This window comes from Ambystoma mexicanum, chromosome 6p (assembly GCF_040938575.1).
Source record: "Ambystoma mexicanum isolate Mex_15411 chromosome 6p, UKY_AmexF1_1, whole genome shotgun sequence".
Taxonomy (NCBI): Eukaryota; Metazoa; Chordata; class Amphibia; order Caudata; family Ambystomatidae; genus Ambystoma; species Ambystoma mexicanum.
In genome coordinates this window covers 1,377,847,157-1,377,868,319 of record NC_090935.1, presented here as the reverse complement: position 1 = coordinate 1,377,868,319, position 21,163 = coordinate 1,377,847,157, and the positions used below count along the sequence as shown (strand labels likewise).

The 21,163-nt window shown below is 44.7% G+C and overlaps 1 protein-coding gene across 2 annotated transcripts in view; it reads right to left on the bottom strand.

Annotated features, from left to right (window-relative positions):
• Positions 1 to 21,163, bottom strand: part of TECRL (trans-2,3-enoyl-CoA reductase like) — a 1,221,034-nt gene that overhangs the window by 102,284 nt on the left and 1,097,587 nt on the right. For both annotated transcript variants that reach the window (XM_069626096.1, XM_069626097.1), the window contains one exon: positions 16,523 to 16,568. In XM_069626096.1, coding sequence (XP_069482197.1) covers positions 16,523 to 16,568 — 46 coding nt within the window. The remainder of the gene's footprint in view (positions 1 to 16,522; positions 16,569 to 21,163) is intronic.

The window sequence follows — 21,163 nt, the reverse complement described above, 5'->3', positions numbered from 1 at the left end:
TAAGTGCTATATAATAACACATCATTATCATTTAGTCATGGACGTCTGCTTGCATGCACAATAATTTGGTAATATGGGCCTATACACAATGACCTTAACGATGCATATGGCGATCCATTCTTGTATGAAATGCACATCACATTATAGTGATATTGTGACCATATTTTTCATAGTGTAAAATGCTATGTGATGCCACTTCCTGTTTTGTCAATGGGTGAAAGGTCGTGTTCCATCGCGTCCTGCAATATAACTTCGGGGTGGGGTCAAATGACATCACTTCCTGTGATGTCATCAAGGGCCAAGGGTCGTGTGATGTCACTTCCGCTACCCCTGGCATTTTGTTAAAATGACGTCCCTGAGAGAGAGAGAGTAATGTCTGGGCATTTTTCTATTATGACTGAAGCAGCTTTCAAGCTTGTCACATTAACTGATATAAAGCCACATTTCAGACGTTATGGTGTTGTGTTTTAATGAAAGCTACTAATCAATATATGTTGATAGCACTGATCTTTCCAATAACATGTTCAATTGAATCTAGAACACTGGAGAACAACATTAGCAGAAAATGACCATGAACGCATAGTTCTTCTTATTCACTCTTTTGTGTTCAGGTGTTATCCTTACGCAGATGACATCCAAATTCTTATCCGCTTTCATCTTCTACAGCAGCATACAGCAGTGCACTGTCAGGCTTATTTGAAGGCGATTAATGTCTGGATGAGAGATAATTGGCTTTTTCTAAATGGTAACAAAACGGAGGTCTTAGTTGTGAGCTCTACTGACTGCTCCACCCGCTGGACAATGGACTTTTGGCTCTGCTCCATGGGCCTGTTACCTAAACCTGCCATGGTCGTTAAAAACCTGGACATTAAACTATCATCTACACTGTCTTTCGAGCCTCAGGTTAGTGCAGTGTGCCAGTCTGTATATTTTAAACTTAAGGTACTCCGGAAAGTCCTTCCTTGCCTGCCTCCTCACCTTCAGTCGGTAGTGATATCCTCCATGGTGGCTGGCAGTTTGGACTATTGTAATCTCTTTACCTCGCTCAGCCTCTTTATCTTCTCCGCTGGCTTCAGGTCTTAGGGGCTTACTTTCGTGTTTCGGCCTCCCCTATTCTGACCTCTCTGCATTCGTTGCCGGTAGCCAGGTGAGTTGATTTTAAGTCTCTCTGCCTGGTACACTGGGCTTTTTATGGTGGTGGCCCTGAGTATTTATGTGAAAAGTGTTCTCCTTATGTTCCCTCTCGGCCTCTCCGTTCAGCATCTCTGCTTCTTATCCAGGTCCCCCGTGTCCAGCGGTCGAGATCTAGAGGACGGGCCTTCTCGGTGGTGGCAGCTAGGCTCAGGAATTCCCTCCCGCTGCCCTTGCATTTGTTACAATATCATCTTACCTGCCGCTCAGCTTTGAAGTCTTTCCTGTTCTAGTTGTCTCAGATTGTGTTTTTTTTTAAATCTAGGATTTCCTAGTTTCCTTTTCAGCCTTTTCTTACCAGAGTCTTCTCTACTTCTGCTGCTGCCGACCCTGTATCCATCACATGTGGAGTCCCACAAGGTTCTTGTGTCTCCCCCACTATGTACAACATCTTCACGAAGCCATTGTTCGATGATCTAGATGATCTGGGTGTTACCTACACTAACTATGCGGATGACACTCAGATTCTCATACCACTTTCAGGGGATTATGAACAAGATTTGGCCTTGGTGAACAAGATTTATCTCATCATTCAGGCATGGATGGCCACCCACGGGCTATGCCTGAATGATGACAAAACGGAACTTATCATACTGGGGAACAAACAAAACATCAATAGATTAAAAGAAGAATACTCCTCCTTCATCATAGACGGCAATATTATCAAGGTGGCAAAAGAAGTAAAAACATTAGGGTTTTACCTTGATTCCCACCTCTCCCTAACCAAACAGGTGAACGCAATGGCATCCAGCACCGCATATACCTGCAAGCTGATTAGAGCCGCAAAACCATACCTATCCACTGCCAACTGCCTAACCCTTGCTCGAACATTAGTGCTGTCGAAATTGGACTATTGCAACGCACTATACTTAGGAGCCAATAAACATACGTTGCAAAAAATTCAAACACTACAGAACAATGCTCTTAGAGCAGCCTTAGGAATTCCAAGAAGGGAGCATATTTCAGAAGCTAGAAGACAATCCAACTGGCTCTCCACAGTGGACAAAATCAAACTCAAGACAGCTTCTCTAACTTTCAAAAGTATCAACCATCTAGCACCCAAATACCTAGCCGCCAGATTCAACAGAAAAATCTCCACTAGACCCACTAGAGAAGCATACTCTAACCAGTTAGTGATCCCCACATTCAAACTAAGTACGGCCGGAGGAAATAGCTTCCCGGTCAAAGCTGCCCAGCTTTGGAACTCCCTCCCGCCCGGCCTGAGATCTACCCAATCCTACGCCCTCTTCAGATCCAACTGTATCAACTGGATCAAAGAAAATGACCGATAGTCGTACTATGTACATAACTAAATACTCTCTATCTTCCTACTGCATATTTCCTGTATATATTATGTTATATGTTTATATTATGCACAATGTATACTCTCCCTATTGTCCTGCATTATGTAATTTCTACTATGTATAACCACCATTTGTAAGCATGCGTAACCTGCAAAGTTTAAAGTATCCTTGAACAACGCGCCCGGTTACCCTCGGGTTTGGTGCGCGCTATAAATAATAAACAAACAAACAAACAAACAAGTAGCGCCGCTGTGCCCTTGTTGGTGATGGTGCACTTTAGAAGAGTATAAATGAATAAGCAGATCTGATCGCAGTCTGCTGCACACTCCCCAATAGTGAAGGGTAATGAAGGAATCTTTCAAAGTGCTGCCACTGAAAGGGTTGAATGGAAGCCATTCTAAACTGGACATGGGAGCCCCTCGAGAAGCTACCTGGGTCCATTTCCAAACGGACGGGCACGTGAAACGCTCCTTTCATGCAATCATGTGCAACATCATGTGGGTTACCTAGTCGCTAGTCCCAAGTTCTCAATTAGACAAACATTTGGGGTGTGGAAGTGGCCAAAAGCTAACTTTAGTTTGAAATTACAGAGTCAAAATAAAAATGGCAATTCTGAAAAAGATGCACAGGAAGGATGAATGTGCATTGACACGGGTGAAATGGTCGTCCTTCGGGACGAAACAATTGTCGCCGTACAAACACATACTCAAATCAGGATACCGCTGTTTGCAAATCAAGTTCTCTCCGACGCTGCGTGTTTGAGGTCAAACTGCAGAAAAAGTAAGCTTTGTGTGTACATCTGATCTAATAATGTGACTGCCCAAGCAAAAATGATTATCACTTCTGCATTAAGTCACTTCCAATCAGCATTCAAATAAAGATTTATGACAGTGTCAGAACACTGAACGTGATGTTAGCCGGAGAATTTCTCCTGCAAGTCCCTCTCTCATCCAGATTATCCTACAGAACTTGAGAGAAGGTAAAGTTTAATGAGCACTTGCAAAATAGGCTGAAGACAAATATTCAGATTGATGGGAAAACAAGTCATTTAGAAGGCAACAAAAGCTTGACGTCGCCAGCACAGTCACAGTGACCTGCATTCTCATTGCAGCAACATCAAGGTATTGCAGAGAATCCTGTGAATGTGCACACGTATATTCTTTTGGAAAAGTCCTTTTTGTGGAAGGATACTGCGTACCAGTCAATGTTGCTGAAGAATCTGCTGCTGTCACTAACAAGAGTGCACTTGATCCATCTCCTTGGACCCCTAGTCCCAGCCTTTGCTTGCCCAGGTGGCGCCTTTGCCAGGAGCTCCTCACTGATATTTTCCTCTGGCTCTTCCTCCCCAGACAAGAGTGCCAACCAAAGGGGGTTGCTAGGTCTGGAAAAGACCCGGGGCTAAGCTGATGTCGGAACTGTCAGGACTGGGGGCTAGCTAGCCTTTTGGCTGTAGCGCCTGAGATTCTATCCGGGGCTACAACCAAAAGATCAGGCGCTATAGCCCCCTTAGCCCCCCCCTAGCAACGCCCCTGGTGCCAACCTTGTTAAGGGCACACAGCCTACGGCAGGGGTCAGCTTCTTCCCCACTGCAGTCATCAGTTGCTCCATTGCCCATGTTCAGTTATCACCCGAAACAATTAGCTGCCAGCTGCATTGCGCAATGTCTAGTTCAGATTACAAATTGAATGAGGTTTTCATGTTAGGTTGTGATGTTATGATGCTGGAAATGCATTGAAGGGGCAGGGCCTCTGTGTCCTTGTCCTCAGCCTCCATATGCTTTAGGTTCTGCTTACTTTCTGCCCAGGAGTCCAGCCAGATGTTAAACTGGTTGCTATGAAATTCATGGAAAACAAACGTGGCAGCTGTAAACTACAGGGAAGAACATAGATGGCCTGCACGTCCCCTGCTATAAGCACAGGGAGAGTATAATGGTTTCACTACATATTGGCTGTAGTACGGTGAGACGTTTAGGTTGTGTCCCATTTCCTCTTGTAAATACTGTATATACTGTCTTCTGTATCTTTTACTGTGTAACTAGTTCTGGCTGTGTCTTTTAAACATGTAACCGACCAGTCTCATTCCTATACTGTACAATCTGCCCTTTCACGATTTTCGGTATATAATGTATGATACTGTATAGCAATGTATAGTAATGTAATCTAAGCTGAACAACCCTCTTCATGCCTATTGTGCTCTGATACTCCTGGGTCTGGCGCGCATTACAAATATTAAAAATTACAAAATTACAAAATTACGTTGCTGCACTATATCCCTCTTTTGGATCCCCTCTCCCTTATACAAATATTGGATGAAATTGCATCTCACTCCGTCTTCTTGCACCCCTCCTATTTTAGTGTGGCACGTGATTAAGCCAGGGAACCTCTCATTGGGACTATTCAAGGTGAGACTGTAGTACATTGATTATTTCCTCTACGTCTGGTGCAACTGTACTGTGACCCATGGTCCTGTGAATGAGGAGCCAGGAGGCAGCCATTTTGAACGAGGGTCAACAATCTAAGACATTAAAATACTTAATGTCAAACAGACATGAATTTCAAGCAACTCACGGAGAGCAAAACAAACTCTAGTTTGTTAAATCTCACACATCTGTCACACCTTCCATCAAAATGACAGCAGTCACAACCAACTAAGGTGCATCAAGAATGTTCACCTTTAACTAAACTACAATGCCAGACCCATACAATGAGAGAGGTCAATGACACATTACTAAGGTGGATGTGCTTTCATTCACTTTTGCATCTACCACTTTCTGTTATGTTAAACTGTGAGTGGGGCTTTTTATTTTAATTTCTCACTTGATGTCTGTTGAAACCCTTCCAAACCCCTCCTTTCCTCCTGTATATGTGAAAATCTGGTGCAGTTTTGATGATGATTTAAAATATGTAACTACAGACAATTGTTAAATATCCAGGTGAAGCCTTTACTAGGACCAGATAGGTCGAAACACGTGTCAGCTGCAGCAATTCTTGATTTATATTATGTTCACTGTTAAGTTATGAACAGAGCAGGAGAATGATAACTGATTATTTCTATATTTTGTACACAATACTTTTAACACACTTGGATATCACGAGTTCAAAATGTGCAATAGTAGTACATTTTGTCGAGTTCAAACTGTACAATTAAAGTGCATTTTCAAACTTAATGGATATAAGCACATTTTTCTGGTATTATAAATGTTTTACACACTTTCTATTATTTGTCCTCACACTACCATACCCCTTTAAAATGGTATTATTCCATCTTCAAATTCTTTCATTCATATCTCTAGCAAGCAGCAAACTCGTACTCATTTAAACATTCATCAGTTCTTCTGACCATTACCTTACATATCCTCCCTGCCTCTTGTTCATTCATCAATACCCACATTCATCTTCATTCACACACCTGCTGAAGCATCCCGCCACTGCTTCTGCTTCCCCTTGACACATCCCTCATCTGCCAACACATGTCTGTGTGCATGAGCTCAAAAAAGGTTTTCATCGTACAACAGCCACAGCTATTTGCTTTATCAATACTTGTTGATAATGCGCTGTGCCCCATATGTTTGTAACATTTCCTGGCTCCTGGCATTGCAGGGAACACGTTTGTGGGGACAGAGTACCCATCAAGTAAACTCTTAAACTCAATCTATCCATTTGTTGTTCAAATAGAATTCTTGGATATATCATTCCACAAATGATTTCGAATCTTCCCTTTGCTTCTGCGAATTGGAGTTTCAGTTTTGTATTCAAACTCCACTGGGGAGAAGCTTTCACTTCATTAGTTAATTTTCAAAGATTGGCAGTCATGTGGGTTTACCAAATTCTCACATTTGTTAAGCTCTTTGATCACCATCCCTTTAATAACTTGCTGGTAACGCAGAGGTGGGTTTGACAATATGTAAGTTTATCATTCTCAATGGTGAACCTATGTTTGCATTGCCTGAAGGTTTTCACTACCCCCTTTTCGAGTGAGTGAGTTATCTTTGTGTAGCATCCCGCTCTGTTTGTTGAAAGCATAAAAAAGAATGGATGGGAAAAAACCCAGATTATCTGCTAAACTGTGGCAGGAATGTGTGCCACTGCAGTGTTGGGTACCTTAATTAGCTTGTGCCATAAGGCCAGAAACGTCCACACCCTTGGCAGCCATGTGCTACAGGAATGAAGGGGGAAGGAAAGGTGTTTGAGCCAGTTTGATCCAAAAAGTACGTTTTCTGACATGTTCTGTTCCATGTGAATACATAATATAATGGATGCCAACCACCTAGAACAGAGGATGGAGTCCTTTTTTCCCCAATCTAACCAGAAGCATAGATGGCCTGGTGATATTACACCCTTGCAGGAGTATTATTATAATTATAATTGGTTATTCATAATGCACTTAATACCCAGAGGTTTGGGATCCAACATGTGCTGCTCCACATTGTCTTGCTTCCAAAACCAGAAATTTGCCCCTGAGTTCTCCTCCCAAAACTATCCGATGATTAATGAGCCTGACCAGTACTTCCCAGTATCCAACCACAGGCAAAGAATATATACGATGCGTGGACAGATGACACAAGTTAGTGGGGGGGATGGGGCTTGTGGGAAATTGAAAAAGGGGTGTTCTGAGTGAAGATACCACGTTTCTTCAGAGCTACCATAGATCACAGCACACACTTAAGAACTCTGCACACTAGAGACCCAAAGTTCCCTCTACCAGCATGTATGGGTGGGGCTGCTTAATATGGCCCTCTTTTACTGCACAGTAGTAATCCTAGAAATCCAACACTGCCATCAATCCACCACTCACATGTTTTCCGCAAACCGGAGAGAAGCTGATGGTGGAGACGGAGCGTGCCCAAATCTTTCAGTCATGACCAGCTGTCACCTTTTTTTTTTAAGCACATGAGCCGGATCCTTTATGCTTATAGTTGCATTTCATATACCAAGATGCAATCAAATGAGAACCCAAGTCAGGACTGGGAGCAAGCGCCACACCTGATATAGTACAACACTAAATTGCTGCAAAGTGCCCTATGAGCTCTTCGACAATGAATGCACATCGACACAACCCAGAACAAGCAATGTGACGGTCTCCTGCCACTAGCCATTAACCCACACAAACCAGCAGCCTGTCATCCTGGAAGTTGTGAACAGCTCTAAAGTGTGCCAGCCAGAGAAATGTAATGCAACTATATTTGTAAAGCGCAAATCAAGGCCCAAGGGCATGTAGGCACTAAAGAAGGGGAGAGAGAGGAGCTGAAGAAGAACTAACCCACTGCAAAGCAAAAGAGAAGAGAAAAAATACAGAAAAGCTCAGAACGAAAGAGTCTTCAAATCTTTTCGGAATCCAAGATGATCCACAATTTTGCATGGCAGGGAGTTCCACATTGAGGGAGCAAGACAAGGAAAAGCTCTTCCCCCTGCCCGAGGTCTCTGAAATCTGGGCATTAGCAACAACTTCTGTGAAGCGCAGCAAAGTGTTCTGACGGGGGAATTAGGAGTCTGCTTTTCTTGAAGATATTCTGCTCCTGCGCAATGCACTCCCCGGTGAACAATGCAGAGAACCTTAAATTTGAAGCGACTGCTAACCGGGAGCCAGGGAGCTGTGAGAGAAGATTATTAGAATGGGCCAAACGAGTATCACTGAGGGCTAACCGAGCGGCAGCGTTTTGGGATAGTTGAAGCAATTGGATTAGGAAGGCTGGTTGTCCAAAGTAGATTTCCTTACAATAATCCAGGGATGCCAGGATAGATGCCGCCATCGTCCGGCATGGGATACCAGTGGAAGGAAAGTTGATGTTTTATTTTTAAGGTTTTCAATTTAAAAACATGGGTGATCCCATCTAAGGAATCCAACAATCAAATAACATGGCTAGTCAGTGTCTCCGGATGCCAGATGAGATACAATTGAACATTAACACAGAATGGGCATTGCACTGGTCAGAGACAAGATTCTTCATCCACCCACCCCCCGCCACCCTTCATACAATATGCATGAGGTGGCTACGGTGGTCTGGATCTTTTATAAAAACACTTCACACAAGACAAGGTCTCTGACAAAACATGATAGATTCTAGTTAGGGTATTATTCAGGAGTGGGTGTGCGGCATCCCACGATGGCAGAGCTTGGTGCCAGGGAAGTATACCACCCTCATAACTTTAGAAGCACTTCATCACATCCACGACTGTGGCCGGCACCCCTTCTCATCGTACCCATTGTAATCCAGCCCCACATGGAATTCCAGTGACTGGACCTTGCTTGGGGGAAAGGATGTCATCCAGCTATACTGTGTCCAGTGATGGCTTCTTAAGAAATATGAAATCCGGTACACCTGGCATGAGTGGTGTAGAATCCATGGAGATCCCGAAGGGTCAATCAGCCTACGCTGCGGGAGCCCCGCGACATGCACATGGTTGGATCTGAAGCAGCGAGGTGAACCAGCTATCACCTGCAAACGCACATCGCACCTTCCTATTGGCAAGAGTACAAAGGACCTCATCATTGGCAATTACTGGGGTCAGCTGCCCTACATGGTGCATTTTACGATTGGGGTGCTGAATATGGATCCACCAAGCCTGGCCTGAGAGGGGGTATGAACCAGTGACAGCACACGCTCACTTGTGATGTAAGCCTTTGCAAATACCTGTATATTTGCAGGTCTCCATTTCCTTTCCAGTCTGCTGGTATCACCCACCATACCTTGTGCAACGAGGGAAGTGTGGTACTCAACCCAGTGACACCTGGTTGATGGAATCAAACCAGATTATCCCTCAGCCAGGAGTATATGACAAGGCCTGGGGGTATTGACAATGTAGCTTGCGTACAGTGTGGGCAGTAACACACCATTCTGAGGCACTCTCAACTTATGCAGAGGAGTTGAGAGAGATTCAGAGCCTTCCGTGCCACTCCCCTCTCTTTTCTAAATCGAGGAGAGCACGGGCACAAAACATCAGGGTTAAGCCTTAGTCAGTACTTGGGGTCTTGCGCTATTTGGCTGAGTGGCATCTGCTCTCCGGTCATTTATGGAGTCATGTACAAGTGACAACCTCTGAATGTCACATCACAGGTTAACATGTAGGAGCAGTGAGAAGGCCTCGGGCTGCCCTCATTACCCAAGAAGATCGCAATATTTGTGGCAAAAAAAGTTTTGAGAATATGGCATCTATGGTTCTCCAGGACTATACGAGAACAGTTACAGGAAAGTGTGAGGACAAGAGCTGTGCCTCGCCTGGGTGGGAGCTACTGATTGCGGGGAGTTGATCAAAATAAAAGAATCCTGAGGATAGGCCTTAGGCGTGTGTCCATGAGAGGGAAAAGACTGTAGGAACATATGCAGGAGTGGCTCTGAGCAGAAAGAGCAGGAAAGGATAGGGGCAGGAACATGAAAAGCAAAACACATGGTATGGTTGGCAAATCTTTCATAATAAATGTCCTTCATAGTCAATCATACAAGAGGGGAACCACGTGCTGTAAACACAGTCTATACCATCTCCACTTGTATGAAGGATCATGGATACGATGCTGCCATGTGTAGGATGTTGCATGAACTGGGACAAAGCTGAGGATATTGGGCTATGTCTATTTATGACCATCACTAATATCAGGAGCAGCACATGGTGTAAGGCCGTGAACAAAGCCACTAACATGTTTCCGATCTCTGACAAGGGAGATTTTAATTTGCAAGTGCCGGGCATTATCTCTGTTGGAAAGCAATGTCCTTATTGACAGCTAGACTAGAGGGGGAAATCACAGATGTATGCTCTCCTAATGCTATGTCCATTACAGGCTGTTGGACTTCTGTGAAGGGAAATCAGCATTTTTGACCCCCTGCTTCCACTCTGTCCAAGGAATGGAATTCCCATTATTCCACTCCAATGTTCACTCAAGTGGTATCAGCCGCTACTATTGATGATCGTAACTGACTGAAATTCAGAGCAGAGTGGCATCAGCATTGTAGATACCTGACTGACTGGTCGTTATTGCCAGGAATGTTCAGCTTCTTGGATTGGGAAACATGCCACCCAATCTGACATCCAAACCCACATGATAGAAGCACAGCGCAGGAGGCGTACTCTGCACACCGCTGAGGCTTGGTCTGGAGAGTCATGTGATTCTGAATCTCCCTGACCATTTGCCACCCTGACCCTGCCTTTGAACGTTCAGAGCATGCAGGTTTTGGATTTCTATGTGGGGTACACAAGAGTATAAACAAGGCTTCCATGCAGGGCAATAAACTGGCCAGGTTTGATGCAGGGCATCAGGATAAAGGACTGGGATTTAATGTTACTAGCATTACTGGGACTTTGGCATTCTGCCACTCTGGGTCCATGACAGCAAAGACACTCAAAAGTTGTGATGGTTGTCAATAGCTGATGAGACCGTTCCAATCAGTTCAGAGCATAGGTGGAGTAACAGCAATAGATAGACTATAGTACTTTGAAGCCTCCGTTGGGTCATGGACAAGGCTTCTCTCACAGGATTTTGTATTTTAGCTGTTTGGGAGGTGGGAGGGATGTTCTGGCTCTTGGAAAGCTGTAAGGTTAGCTGCTTTGATGCAGGTGTGGAGCAGCACAGTGAGGAATGCCCCACACCAGGGCACCAGCAGTCCTATATCTATATCTCGAAATGATCTCGAAACTTTGGCTGCCTCGATCTCCTTCTCAAATGCACCTCCTTTCCTCACCAAGTACCTGCCAAGTGTCCCCTACCTGCAGACTGATACCTCACTGTTGCCTCAGGGGTGGGGATTAACCATTGACATTCCACTGTCTGTTATTGAAGTCCAATGTGTTGCCCGCCTGACCACTGTGTGTTAAGTATATGTTTGTTTGGTGGCAGTGTATCTGCCACCAGGCGGGCTTGTAGTACAGGCTGTACCCACGGGATCACCATACAGAGCATCCTGTTAAATGCTAGTGATGTATTCTTGTATCAGGACTTTGCCACACATGTGCACAAGTGAGTCAATGTGGGTAGTGAGGATTGCCCTCCGTGGGATCACCTGTTTGTTGACAGGTAGCCATGGAGACCAGCCCTGGAATACAACATTATTAACACAGATATTCGCCTTGATTGGCCATTTCCTGGCTAAGGCCTGAGCAGAGACAGAATAGGCTCTAACCAAATAAGACTGGAAAGTGTAGGGGCTCTGGCTGAAACTCGCAGCACAGCACTAAACCTAGCAACAGACCAGTGAAGTTTCAAAGTGCCCCCAACCAAGTGATTGGGTAGCCTAAAACTGTTGAATGGCTGCACAACTGCAACTGCAACTGGACGATGACATTCTATTTGACCCCTAATTCACTATGGCCAATAAGGTTCTGTGCCATTGCTTTACTGATCTACTACTATGCTTGCCTGTGGACAGAGAGGAAGTCTTTTGAGATCTTCTACATAAAGTCCTCTCTTAGACCCCTCTAAATGTGAACCTCTGCTTGGAAAAGGTGTCATCTTCCTCGGTGAAGCAAAAAGGACCCTGCTGGGGCGCTGTGTTCCATTGATAAATGGGGACACCATGTCACACTGCTTTTCCCCTTGCCTGAACTCGGATAAGCTTGCAGTGTGCTGCCCTAGGAAGGAAACCCAGAGAACCAAGAAAGGAATGGTGACACCATGAGTGGCATGTCTGCCAACCTACTGTCCATGTGGGATCTTCACAGAACTGGTTTCACCAATGAAACAGCTGGGCTGTTAGTCTGAGTTGGTCCCAATGCTTTCCAGCAACTAGAGGCTCTGTGTTTTGACTTTCTTTGCTTCTTCATCAATTTATCACTGTGTTCCTTCATCCTGAGGATCTTCCCCCCATCTTCCCCTGAGAAAGCCATTGGCCGATGATGAAAACCTCCCAGGGCTCCCGACAGCAGCAGCAGTCTCCCTCCAGATAGCCTCTGAAAACTTTGACCTGAGGTTGCTCCTCGACAGCCCATCGGATAATCCTGAGCCATTGAAAAACATTGGTTTCTGGAGTGTGTCTGGCTGTGGTCTGAAACTCTGTATGAAGTTGCAATGTTGCAACGTTGGCCCCTAGGAAAACATGGATCCATCATAAACATTGGATGCAAGCAACCATTGCCAAGTAACACTTACCAACGGTTGGCCCAAAGTTGCAGGAGGACTTTGGGGTGACCCTTAAAAGACTTGTCCCTCATCCCCAGAGACTTCTTTAAAGTTGTTTACTTACATGCAACTTGCCAGTACAGCTTCAGTTTCTTTAATGGTAGCACAGAAACGGCTACCATCATGGTGATCAACAATGTCCTTAATATCTTCGATGAAGGCCATCCTTGCCTCCTAGCTCTCCCTGACCTTTCTGCAGAATTTGACAAATTAGACCACCAGACACTCACCAACCATTGTTATCTCTGCATGGGGGTCAGCAAGATCATCCTCAGCTGGTTCCAATCCTACCTTGTGAATTGCCTACAGTTCAAACAAATTCCAGAACACCAACTCTATCCATCACCAGTGGAGTGCTGCAAGAATCCATCCTGTCCCCGGTGATCTTCAATCTTTACATGAACCGTTCAGAACCCTCCTCGTTCCACACAACATCCACATTCATCAATAAGCAGATGACATGCATATCTACCTCAATATATCCTCCATCTCACGTTGATCCAGTCCTGGATGGCCAGTGTTTACCTAAAGCTCAACCCCTCCAAGCCTGAATTCCTACTGTTGACCAACGACACCTAAAACCCTGATATCCAGTCCTGGCTCTTTGCTATGAATATCAAAGGATTCACACTCCAGCTTGTCAACACCGACAGACATCTCACTTTCAAACAGCACATAGCAAGGAAGACACAAATGGCCTGGTACCAACTTTCTCTCCAGTGACAAATCAAGTTATTCATCCCAGTAAACATCTTAAAATCTGCTATCCAAGTCCAGTTCCTCTCCCACCTGGATGGTGGCAATCCCCTTTTGAAGACCTGGCACCCCTAAAAATGTGTCCTGCATGCTGCAGCAAGACTGATTAAAGGACTCTGCAAATTCGACCACATCACCCCGACACTCATTGAACTGCACTGGCACCTGCTGCAGTGCCTTCTTACTGTATTTGGTACTCTTTTGCCTGTATCATCTTCAAATTCTGTTGCATCATCGACAAAGCTGTCATCCTGAAGTCCCCAAGCCATCTCACTGAGAAACTCTGCATCTCACGACAAGTAAGGAAATGTGCAGACTTGAATTACAACGGTGCAGGTAGGAAAGAACCAGAAGACAGGCCTTCTCTGTCTATGCTCCAAAACTCCGGAACCTCCCCCCATCGACATCAGTCTTGCCCTATCACTTCTACAGTTCAGAAAAGAGCTCAAAACCTTTATCTTCAAGGAATTGCCTTCCTTAACACCTAGATCCACACACCCTACGCTTCCCACCCTACCTGAGAGGTGGTGACCTGCTCTCCAGTGTCTCCCCTCTCACCAGTTGCTTGTAGATCCCTTGTAGATCCCTTGCTCCCAATTGCCCACCCTCGTCCTCCCTGTCAGCACCCTGCGCTTTTTTTCTCTGCTTCCCTCCCTGTGTCCATCAGCCTATGATTGTAAAGCACTCCATTGCTTCCCAAAGCTAGGTCCCCACTCAATAAAAACACTTATAATTCTCTAATAATAGAATATAAATAATGTATTTCATTTTCACAATAGAAAATCTACAGTTTCTTACTGTGACAACCAGATCATAAATCTACTTGTAACTAAATCAAATACTTTTGCAGCCCGTAATTCTAAACAATATATCATTATAGAGCATTTGTCTTGCCGCCGCTGCACTCCTGAGAGGTGTGCCTTGGCTGCTCGACTGCATTACTTTAGGTGAGCTTCAGGAAATCTAAGGAAATCCAAAGCTTAGACAGATCAGGGTGGTGATTTTGTGGCTTAAGCATAAGGCCCAGGAAACCTATTTGACATCATCAAGGAGCCAGAACTAGAATTTAAAGTTAGGATCACTCTAGGCAGGGCTGCACTCTGCCAACTTCATAGGATGTTATGAAGCAATGCCATCCCCGCCGGTGATAGTGAATCTGAAGAGTAAAATCCGCGGCAGCAATGACCTACAGAGCAGAAGAGGGTGTCAAAGTAGGGATACTCTTGACTCCATTGGAATAAGTTTCTATATAGCTTTTCCCAAGCTGCCAGCACGCGCTGCTCCAAAAGACCTATAATAGCCAAACTCATGGTCATGAGAATGAGGTTCAGTATGTTGGTAGTGGGTGGTGTCTTGGTCCTTGTGCCTGGAGACACACAAACCCCACACATCCTAGGTGCGGATGTACAGGTTCATGTATGCTATTTTGGAGCACTGCTTGATCTGTTTGACAAGAGCACTAGCCTAGTTATTCCACACCAGTTCAGTGTCCATTGTTCTAGAGTACATCACCACGCAGAGCTCGGATGCTTGAAGTAGAATGGCACTCCAGTAACAGAAAAAGTAAGTACAAAATAAATATGACTCTGGGTGACAAGGCAGAAATACAGAGATCTACCTTCTAGAATGATCACCTAGAGAGTTGTGCCTCCAGAGCCACAGCTCACTATCCCCTCGTTCCCCAAAACGCATCTTCTCGCACATGCACTGTGTCGAGTGTGTGCTCCTCAGCTACTGCTTCTGAATCCCAAATGCACTGTTCCGAGTGTGTGCTCCTCAGCTACTGCTTCTGAATCCCAAATGCACTGTGCCGAGTGTGTGCTCCTCTGCTACTGCTTCTGAATCCCAAATGCACTGTGTCGACTGTGTGCTCCTCAGCTACTGCTTCTGAATCCCAAATGCACTGTGTCGAGTGTGTGCTCCTCTGCTACTGCTTCTGAATCCCAAATGCACTGGGTCGAGTGTGTGCTCCTCGGCTACTGCTTCTGCATCCCAAATGCACTGTTTCGAGTGTGTGCTCCTCAGATACTGCTTCTGAATCCCAAATGCACTGGGTGGAGTGTGTGCTCCTCAGCTACTGCTTCTGAATCCCGAATGCACTGCGTCGAGTGTGTGCTCCTCAGCTACTGCTTCTGAATCTTGCTGATGTGTTGAATACTTTTGGGAGAGCCCAACAGCGACCTGGTGCAGGTTCTTCTCCAAATGGGCCTGGGAATCTGAGTGAGCCCCAAATCCTTACCACGCAGTGAATCCTTTTATCTCTGCTGAGCTTGCTTGGGTGGCGCCATGAAAAAAAACATGGCCACCCTCATCACAAAAAAAAACATATGGATTGAGCGTCCTTTTGTCAGCTGTGAAAAACTCAAGCACCACTTGTACATCTTCACCTGCTCAGTCACCATCAGAATACTGATGCCGCGGGACTCGAGAAGCCAACACAGCTTATTGGCTGCCAGCGTTTCCTGACCATGCGGGGAGCCCAATCCAAAATGGTGTCGTTGCCAGACTGTTCCCGAGAGTTTCCGCGCGTCCACACCTTTCTTCACCCTCATAAGAATGAGGGAGAGCTGGGATACGATAGCGACATAAAAAATACAGGACATTTCATTCCCACCTTCGTCGTTTTGGCCTCAAATCGAATGTTTATCAAACTGTTCCATGTGGCCTTCAATTCATCATGAGCAGATAAAGATTGGCATCAGAAAAGGGCACCATTTAATAAAAATAAGAAAACATGTCTAAGGTCCATGTTTGCACTGACATTTCCGAATTCCCCCAGCTTAGTCACTCAAGAGGAATGTAAATAGTAAAGAAACAGTTGTATTTATTTTGCATGATCGCTTCTGTTTTACAGTCCCTAGATGGTTCTCGTTTTTATTAAAAATATGTGTCCTTTCAACAGCATTGTCATTTTATGAGCTCTTGCTTACTTACGCTTGAAGGAGTACACGCGGCATGTGTTTGGAATTTCGTGTATGGCCCTTCAGTGCCCCCTGCAGTCCCATGTGAGAATGATTCCTCATTTTGTGCATTTAGGATTAAGAGCGCTCGTTACTTTTCTGCATCTCTCTTACCTTATGCAAGACTCAAGTCGTGTATTCTTGCTACAATTTAAAAGAAAACACCATAATACGCACTTCTTTCTAAAACATATCGACCAGTCTTACCTGGAAGTGTTTGAGTCATAACTGCAAAACTGATCCAGGACCCAACCTGTTATAATGCAAAAAAAGAGAGATTTCAATCACGATGTGTGTGTGAAATAAGATAGGTGTTTTCTCGCATATCGCTACTACAACCCAAATCTTCAGCTTTATGGTGAGGAAAATAGTGTATTCTAACTTGCATTGGTTACACACGTTATTACCAACACGTACACAAATGTTATCCAAAGCAGCTGGCACCAAGACACGCACGGGCCGTATGCTTGTCATGAACATCCGTGCTTCTAGTGTAAAGGTTCACCAAGGGACCAACCAAGTGAGAGAGACAAACATGCAGCAGTAACCCAGTCGAACACAGAGCGAACGCTAGGTGGCGCTATATGTTTCTGACACACAGCCTTCATTGTGAACTCCTCCTCAACCGTGCACAGCAGATTCTAAGGCAATGGAGAGGGGCACTATTACAAACAAGCATTGTCAATGCCAACAGTTACGGCCTTTGTGCTGGCACATGAAAGGCTTTTATATTATTTATTACACCAGTAGCGTGTTTACAGCTCCAATGAAGTCATTAACTCGCAGAAGACTGCTTTGAAAAGAGACTGGCAAGGACTTTGAGCACAACATTAGATGGAAAGACTAGGTAAAGCTAGCTCTAAGAGTCCCAGGAGGATGTGTTTGGGCGGGGAGGGAATGAAGTGGGTGGGAATGGCAATAGGGATCAGCATGGCATTGTCAGCCAGTGGGTGGGTAACTAACCAAACAAACAACACCTACAAGCTTTGTGTCCCTACTCATGCACCAGTGTTCTCTACCTGTACTCTAATGAAATACTTTTGGCTTATAGGGGATGCTTTAGTGCCCCCTATAAGCCAAAATTAAAAATGCAGGACTGACAATGGGTAGGATTACGTGAAGAAGCTGTTCATAGTTTATGTTCTGCGGTTTATGGGTGGTTAATAGGCAAATAATTATATCAAGGAACATATTATTTGTTGAAAATGTACTGATATATCGTGAAAGGCCAAGTGATCCAGAGTTTGTACGTAAGCATACAAAGGGTCGGAAACTTAAACACACCATCTGAAAGAAACTAAATGGAAAACACTGTACAAAACCCACCTCAGTGGAAGGAACCGAGAAGATGCAACAGACTGAAGAATGTAGCACTCCGAGTATGAAGGGGTAATCAGCTAATTATGAACCACTACAAGGATATGTATTTGGATGAAAAAAGATGCAAAAGTGACTCTAGGTCCCAAATGTTACCAAGGGAGCAGTTATGGGTTTATAATACCTTGTTTTGGGTATTTGCGGGTCAAAAACACAGAACTCGAATTCAAGCAGTGATGCAAGTGAATCAAGCTCAGTTTCAGTATGTTGGATTGTGTGTGCCCAAGCGGCAAGCGGGTGCCGAGCGGGTACAGAAGCAGTAGCTCTGAGCTGTTTGAAAGCGGCTTTTGGCAAAGCAAGTTGCGGGCGCTAACTAGGATCCGTTCAAGTTTGAGCTGGGTCAAGTCGGGTTATACCCACCAGCAAGGGTGGATGAAGAATGCTCCAGTAGTTTGATGTGCTGATCCTGTTCCTCTGGTGTGTATTGTATTGTATTGTTTATTTATTTGTAGAGCGCACCGGGCTGTTAGGCAACTGGGCGCTTGTGAAGTCTTAGGTTACAGTTATATAAATATCTTCTTAAATTTCTTATGTTACAGTTGCATAACTATCTTACATTTACAGTCAAGGTATCAGTTACAAGTGAGGTTATATTTGTATTTACAAAACCATCTTAAGGCAGCACTAAGCAGGAGTATACAGAGTGGAGAGATGTATATGTGCATCACAGGTGAGGTTCCTGATACATAAATGACATATATGAGGTTTACATTTACAGTTATCGGTAACAGAAAGGATTCGAAGAGGTGTAGAGAGAAGAAAGTTAGCGTAGGTGTGTTGATTTCAACACAAGTGTCTCGGTAGGTGGAAACCGGTCAGGAAAAGGTAAAACATCGGCAGTAGCCAGAGTTTAACATTGGATTTGAAAGAGTGGAAGGAAGGTGTGGCTCTTATGGAATCCGGGATAGATTTTCATAGATGAGCTGCCAGTACAGGGAAGCTTGAGCCTCCAGTTCTTTTCAGATTGAAGTTAAGGATTCTAATACTATTGGCTTGAGCCTTTCTGGTGGGGCGTTCGGATGTATGCTTGGTAAATTTCTCTGTGAGGTATGCAGGTGCTTTGTTATTGAAACAGTTATGTGTAATGTTCAGGGTTTTTAGTTTGATTCTGTCATTGATGGCCAACCAATTGGCGGCTCTTCTTTGGTCAGATATGTGGTGTTCTTTGGGAATGCCTAATGCTGTTCTAAGGGTGTTCTTATGCAGGGTTTGGAGTTTATTGGTGTTTTGTTTACTAGTGCCTAGATAAAGTGTGTTGCAGTAGTCTAGTTTTGATAGGATATGGGCTTGTGCAATAGTGATGCAACTGCCAGTGCACAGAAATGGTTTACATGCATGAATTAGTTTGCCGGTGTAACTTGTTGCTGACGCTGTGGCATTTACTTGCTTGTCGAGGTTGAGAGCGGAGTCCAAATAGAATCCTAAGGTTTTAACTTCCTTGGATACATTGATTTTAATACCATCAATTGTGATGGATTTGTGCATGTGGGATAGTTTGTTTAGATTGCTGGTGGATCCAATGATTAAAAGCTCGGTTTTATTGTCGTTCAGACATAGACCATGTGTGGCCATCCAGGTTTGAATGATTTGATAGATTATGTTTATGAGGTTAGAATCTTTGTCGTAGTCTCCTTGGATTGGTATAAGGATCTGGGTGTCGTCAGCATAATTAGTATATGAGACACCCAGTGTCCATGATATCGAAGAATGGCTTTGTAAAAATATTATACATAGTAGGGGAGACACATGACCCCAGAGGAACGCCACAGGTAATGCGAACTGGGTCAGCAGCTGACGTGGGCGAGAAGGCTTTTATAGTTCTGTTATCCAGGAATGAGTTTATCCACGCAGTGGCCTTAATGGAGAAGTTGGCAGCCAATTTGAGATGGTTACATAGTACTTTATGATCTACCAAATCAAAGGCGGCTGACAGATCTAGGAGTAGAAGAATGGAAGTGTCTCCTCTATCTTTACGCTCACCTAGTTGGTTTTTGAGATCAAGGAGTGCCAACTTGGTTCCGTGTCTCTGTCTGAATCCAGATTGACTGGTGTCCAGTAGGTTATTAATCTCCAAGTAGGATTGAATCTGTAGATAGGCAGCTTTATCTAAGATTTTAAGGAGGAAGGTAACTATCATTATAGGCCTGTAGTTTGTTGCGACATTAGGATCTAGGTTAGCTTTTTTAGGAGGGGTAATATCCAGGCTGCTTTAAGGTTGGTAGGCACAGAGCATGATTTAAAGGATGAGTTGATAAAGGAGGTGACGAAAGGGGCTAGTTCTTGTGCAGCTTCTTTGATAATAGGTGCTGGGCAGGTGTCGCCAAGACAACGAGAGGGTTTAAGAGATGTGATGATATTCTTGGCTTCTACAATGGAGATTGCTCTAAAGTTGAATTGGTTGTGTGGTTTAGTTTGGTTGACCGCAAGTTCCTGTAGGATGGCTTCTTCAGTGGAAAGCTCAATATTATGGAGGGAAGTTCTTTTGGCTGATATTTTGTCTTGTAGCAAGATGATTTTATTGCATAGGGCATTTTGAATGTTAGTGCACCAAACTTTATCTTTGTGGTCCGTTGAAGTGGCAGTTTGAGCATGAGCTGGGACGAGTCGTGGCAGAACTCCCGGTTTCAGTCAGCAAGTCACACTGAAGCAGTTTGATTTGGGTCACAGTTTGAGCGGTTGATTTCGGTCTAGCAAGTGACGGCTCAACAAAAGCACAATGCAGGCTTGAGATGCATGCACTGTAATTTGAAGCTTCAGAGAAGTGCCAGAAAGTAGCACTAGTGGAATCTCTCAGCAACAATGGTGCCAGGCTCAGCTTTGATGGCCGTTCAACTGGCTTCGATGCAGCAGAATGGGGTGCCTTAGCTGATCTGGTCCTCCAGTTGCTGTGAGCCCCACTTCAGGGTCTCGAGGGCAGGATAAGTCCTTTCAGGGTCTACTCCCCCAGCTTCATGAGATTCTGGTTAAGAGTGGCAGGTCCTGATCCACAGCAAGAGCTACCCGCAATGTGCCCTGGAAGTGAGTAATTATAATTAGGGGGCAGGCTTTCCTCTGCCTTGGACTGCTCCTTCTTCACCTCAGGGGTTGAGGGCTTTGGAAAGTGCAACTCTCCCAAAAGAGTTCTAATGAATCCTTCCCATGTGTTGTACCGGAGTAAATCAAATGAGTGGTGTGAGATCCCTTCATTTAATGGTAAAAGTCCACAGGTGGACTAAAGGAAGCCTGCTTCATGGGTCCAATCCCTGTTCTTGAAAGAAGTGGACTTTGCCCGTCTAACATCACACCCAAAGTGCTTTCTGCTAGAGGAAGTGGAGGAGACAGGAAGGAGCAGCAGAGGCAGAGAGAAACAAGATGGTGGAAACCTCCCTCAACTGTCTACACTCACCCTGTCCCTTACCTTCTCAGTAGGGTCAAAGGCCTTTAGATAGGCATCCCCCTGGTGTGAGGTCAAGCCTTTTGTGAATAGGTGTG